Source organism: Juglans regia, chromosome 7 (assembly GCF_001411555.2).
Source record: "Juglans regia cultivar Chandler chromosome 7, Walnut 2.0, whole genome shotgun sequence".
Classification (NCBI taxonomy): domain Eukaryota; kingdom Viridiplantae; phylum Streptophyta; class Magnoliopsida; order Fagales; family Juglandaceae; genus Juglans; species Juglans regia.
Window position 1 is genome coordinate 47,949,251 of NC_049907.1, and position 5,515 is coordinate 47,954,765.

Below are 5,515 nucleotides of genomic sequence, written 5' to 3' on the forward strand. Positions count from 1 at the left end.
TGCGATATTTGAGAGTAGAAATATCATTTCTCTGGATAGAAACATAATTAATATTGATATTTACAAGCATTAATCTTCAGCCGTCAACAGTAAATGGATGGAAAATTCGCAAAATTGTTAAGCCATGCAAGGATTCAACATCTCATTGCACCTTATATCTCCTATTTAGAGAGAGAAACTCTCCATTCTCTCTAAAAAATTCAATCTCTTTGAGTGCTTTCGCTGGAGAGACCTTCAGTACCCTCCTCTCTTTTCCATTTTCATTACCGCACTGTGTATACACTTTCTTGGTAGTATTTTTTTTCTCCCCCTTCTACTGGTTCAGTTTTGGTCAGATTTATTGTACTCCGGCTGCCATCAGTCGACATGCGCCCCACCACGCCATTCTACAGTCGTCGATCTACTGGGATGGAGCGAAATCACGCCAAAATGCTCAGTGCGTGGCCCTCTTGCGCAGCTTGTTTCCACGTGTGGTCTTCAGGCGCCATCGTGCCATTATGCCTCCGCCAGTTACACATGCCGTACCAACAAATTCCCTACGCCGAGATCTTCCAGATCTGCTCTACCTCGCCTTCCTACGGATATCTTCAAAAAATATCTCAAGACAACAAACTGTAGTACACTCATAACTTTCATCACTTTCAGCAGAGGTTCCACCGTCATCGATCGGTGGTGGTTCTATAGTTCGCATGACTTTGCGAACTACTAACTACCTTTTTTTAAGATTGTGCCATCTTTGTAGGGCATGAGTGGAATCAAGAAATTGATCTCAAAATCTGTTTTTTTTTTTTTTGTCTTTTAGCACTTTTGCACCGTAGTTATTGTATTGAAATGTTTTTGAAGAACCTCACCCCCTCTTCATATATTATCCTTTTTGTTTCTAATAAAAATTTGTTTGTTTAAAAAAAAAAAAATCAACGTCTCATTAAACTCGAACAGTACCATCACTGTGCGACTGTGCATGACCACGACGTACGTACTCCAACTCATGGAACATTAATTTCACTCGCATTCACCGGAAACGTTCGACAAGCTGAGTTGAATCACTCAGCAAAAATGGGAATAAATATTGATACGAGGCTAACGAATTTGTGTTTGAATGCATCTTGGCCGCCATATATCACGGTCCAAGGACTTTTTGACGAAGCAGTAACAGATATATGAACTTCGAAGTTCTTTCTCGAAAAGAGCGCCAGATTGAGCAAAAGTTTAAATTATAGAAACAAAATCCTAATACTTCTATATACTCGACCGTAATCATTTGGCTGTAGCTAAAAGAACCAAATGCTGCTCATGAACCCAAAAAAGATCATCTAAAGCTCATTACACATCGGCCATGTAATGATAATCTCCATGTTAAATTTTTAAGCGAATACCATCCACAAAATCTGCACTTTTTGTAACAACAAAAGCCAGATTCCAGTTATATGTTTGAGGCTCGACTATGACCATACACAGATCGAAGAACACTCTAGGTAGATAAACATGGAAACAAAATCTGCTCTCCCCCACCCCCAAAATGTCAGCGCCAACGCACTCCTTATAATATTATTAATTGAAGAAGATAATCAAGTTGCTTACTTTTGCAGGCCGACTCACCCCTCCAACAAGAAGAAGAAGAAGAAAGAAGAACATGATCCATGATGAACATGAAGCGGCCCTATCCTCTATATCCTTGGAACGATAAAAATAGATGATGATCATGTAATAAGAGGCCGGGAGGAGTACTAAAGAAGAACAAGTAGTAGAAGTGGAATGTTTAACAAAATCAAGTCAAGCAATTAGTTAAAGGCAAGGCATATATGCAGAAAATCTAGCAGAACAAGCAAACAAGTCCTAGCTTACAATAGTCATGTGAAAAAGAGAGTCTACAACTGTATATATGACATGACTACTTATTTTATTAGTTTCTGAGGGATAATATCAATTAATATAGAAATTTCTGATCTGGTGATGTTCACTGGCAGAGATCTGTGGAAACTCTAATCAACAGAAGCCATGTGCAAGTGCAACAAATGAGAATCCGAAGAAATTTCGTTAAAAAGGGCAAAAAGTTAAAGGATGTGTGCTGGTACTGGGGGAGTTCCAGTGCAGAGAACCAGAGGTACGTGGCTAGGGTTTCAAGGGGCATCATTCCATAATCAAGACAAAAGCTACAGTTATATTAAACTTGCCTGTCGAATCACTCCATCCCTTAATTATTTCTCTAGTGCCAATGACAGAGATGGTGACTTTAACGCTTGCTTGAGATTATGTTTGTTGCCTCGAAAAGGAGCAGCTCTCTCCAGAGCAGCGCACGTGTGACACAGAATCCGATGTTCATCTCCGCCACCATAACAAACCCTAATTTGTCAAAAACAGAGGGACATGGACAGAGAAGAACCCTAGGCCAGTAACGGCCTCCCGTGACCTTATTTTCTTCAAATTAAGACTTCAGACTCCCGCCACCTCCTCAGTGATCACCAACTTATATGAACCTGCTATATATGATGATTCCATAATAAGATAAAGAGTTTGAAAGTGTGTGAAGTGAAAAGGAAGGTCTGGTGCAATGATGGGTTTTGAGGGAATCTAAAAGGATAAAAGCGTGTTTTTTATATGAACAAGTACTATTAAGAAATTGATAATACTTTCTTTTCTAGAGAATATAAAATCAAAGCATGTGAATCCAAAAGCTTCGGTTTGATATTTTGAATAAATTTTTCTTTAAGGCTGGTTGGGATCATGTAATAGAATTAATGTAGAACTAAAAGTTTTCCAACAGAAAAATAAACAATAGAACCCCCAAAAGCATATATATATATATATAGATGGTTTGCTTTTCGTGCTTCTCGATCCAAAGAGTGAACTAAAAGGATTATGAAACTGCAACAAGTAAATGATTAATAGAGGGAGAAATATCGGATCACAGCATGCCATCCTCCGGTAAACTGCTGCCTCACCTCTGAGCTACCATTACTTGGGGAGAAGTACTGGCCGGAGGAACAATTCAGATAAAATCAACCCACCGAAAATTCATAAATTTATACATCCTTCTCAGCTTCAATCAAAGACCGAGCGAATAACGTACGTAATTAAAATCTTAATGTAACAAAGAGGAGGAAATAATGACACAGTTTTTGTATTATTAATAAGGAGAGCGACCCGTGCCACCCCAGTAGGCATCAGCCGGTAATTGGCATGGATTTAGAAGATTTTGGGGCATGCCATGAAAGAGAGATGTATTAGGATCAGGCAGTAGTTGTTGTTGTTGCTGATCAACAATTTCTGGGGATCCGAGCGGTCCACTTCCCGGAATTGGAACCGGGGGCTCTTCCTGATCCTCCAAAGGAAGCCTTTCATATGCTGCATTACCGAATGATGCTGCCATTATTACCACCGGACCAGATGCCAGAAGCGGACCAACGACGCTCCCACCCACCACTTGGCCTTGACCGCCGGCTAGATATATAGTCAACCCCGAGGCCGCCGGTGGCGCAGGAGGGGGTAAAAATGACCCTGACAAAGATAAAATCTCAAATCTCCCATGTAAAGTCACAACAGCACCGGGTGAAGCAGGTTGCCTTAGGGTGACATTAGTGACAGTGCCACTCCCACTCAAAATGCATACCCCCCTTTGCCTCCGCCTCGCGAAAGTGGAAACACTTTCCATGATATCGCAACCATTAGCGACTTCGACAACGTGGGATCGGAGGGCATTTGCACTATCGCGGGTGATTATGATGGGCGGCTTGGGCTTGTTCTTGGAGCCAGTGGGTCTGCCTCTGGGTCTTGATCTTGTCATGTCACCCTCCCCAATGGCGCCTGAGCCGAATTCCTGGTCTTGATCAGTCGTTGTAGTGGCGGTATTTGTGACATTGACGGTGTTGGCGGTGGTGTTAATTTCATCACGATCTCGTTTCTGGCGGCGGTCTAGGCCACCGTTACCGCGGCTTTGTTCATCCTCAGAGTTTTGTTGGTGGTGGTGTTGGAATTGATGGTGGGGGTGTAGATGAAGATCTCTTGATAGGAAAGGAGGAGGGAGAGGACGGCCGTGTGCTGTGACTGGGTCCATTTTTAGAGCTTTGTTACCTCAAACCCTAGCTAGGTCAAGTAGGGGTGGTCAGGTGAAGTTCTTGGTTTTCACTCTTCTAGCTTTGTGGCTTTCTTTCTTGGTCTTTTTTTGAGTACTTTGATGAAGCAAATCCTACGAACCTTCACCAGAGAAGAATAAAGGAAAGGCTCTTAATTTGGCACAACCACCAAATTCTCAGATGAAATGGCTCAATCATCCATCTTTATTGCTCTTTACCCACTCCTTGAGGTTTTGTTTCTCATAGGAATGACTTTACAAGCCTTTTCAATGATGCTTAGAGTAGTTGGGTAAGGGTTTTGGAGGAAATGAAGAACCAGTAAAAGAGCAAGGAGAGGTTAGAGAAGTGTGTTTGGGAAGGGGCCGTTTGGGGTACTGGGGCTTTCTTGTGTTGGCTTTCTGGGTAAGTAGTAGTACTGTACAGGGTGTTGGGTTAGGGTTAGGTCTAAGGAATCGGATCGATGATGGGTTTGGTTTTGGTACGACAGCGTGCGCATGGGCGGTGGTCTGGGCCCCACTGCCTTTCTCTCTCCTCAACCTGATCTCTTGGGGGGCCCCAACACCCCACGTTCGCTCTCTCTCTCGCTTACATGGAGATAGGTCCGTGGCTATCTAGGATTAGAAGCCTGCGGTATTAAGATCATTTTGTCGTTCATTTGCTTCCTCGAAACCATACTCTTTCGCTCTCTCATCCTCTCCTTCTCTTGCCTGCTCTTACTATATATAATGATTAATTTCTGGTTACAAAATTATTGCAACCAACTTTCCTGAAACAACTTGCTGAGTAACTTTCTACTTTTATCCTCGACAAAATTGTCAAATTTAGTGGGACAAAAATCAGTCGAGTAATTTTCGGAAGCCTAATTCTATTTAACGGGTTTAATTTGTCTTGTTTCAGCGTTTCATTCTCCAAACCAGAATTGTTTCGTCCATTTGAACCATAATACACAAAAATTCAAAACGTTGGAACTCATTCTGAGATTTCTGACCACTAAATTTACTTTAACGAGATACTTCAATTTTTAAAGCTTTTCGTGCATTACATATATTCATGAAGACTAATTTGCAGTTCAGCAGCTGTAAAAACTTCAAGCTTAAAAGCCCTACTATTAGTTCTTCTCTTCTCCTAACTGAAATCTGCATATCCACAGAAGAACCAAATGTTCAGATGATTAATTTTTACAACATATTGATATAGCTGCTTTAAGAAGCTTTTATCATATAGTTATATTTGTATACCAGAAAAAAGTATTTCCCTATCAACGGCGTTATAGATCGAAAGCCCGCGAGTGGATATGTCGGTTAATTATAAGGAAGAAGAAGACAAAAAATGAAACCGAAACTGGAGATCTTGACGTGATTCTTTTTCTGCTCTGAAGAAGTTACAGCCTTGCCGGGTCGGTTACTCCATTCCACATTATCAGTTTCATGATCAGAGTGGAA

At 41.4% G+C, this 5,515-nt stretch overlaps 1 protein-coding gene across 1 annotated transcript; it reads right to left on the reverse strand.

The window, feature by feature from the left end:
- Positions 1 to 2,405: 2,405 nt before the first annotated feature.
- On the reverse strand, positions 2,406 to 4,423 carry LOC109010341 (AT-hook motif nuclear-localized protein 22-like). Its single transcript, XM_018991140.2, has 2 exons — positions 2,943 to 4,423; positions 2,406 to 2,477 (listed from the first exon to the last, which is right to left on the reverse strand). Exon 1 carries the CDS (start codon positions 4,052 to 4,054, stop codon positions 3,128 to 3,130), a length of 927 nt encoding a protein of 308 aa, XP_018846685.2. The 5' UTR covers positions 4,055 to 4,423; the 3' UTR covers positions 2,406 to 2,477; positions 2,943 to 3,127.
- Between the last annotated feature and the right edge of the window lie 1,092 nt (positions 4,424 to 5,515).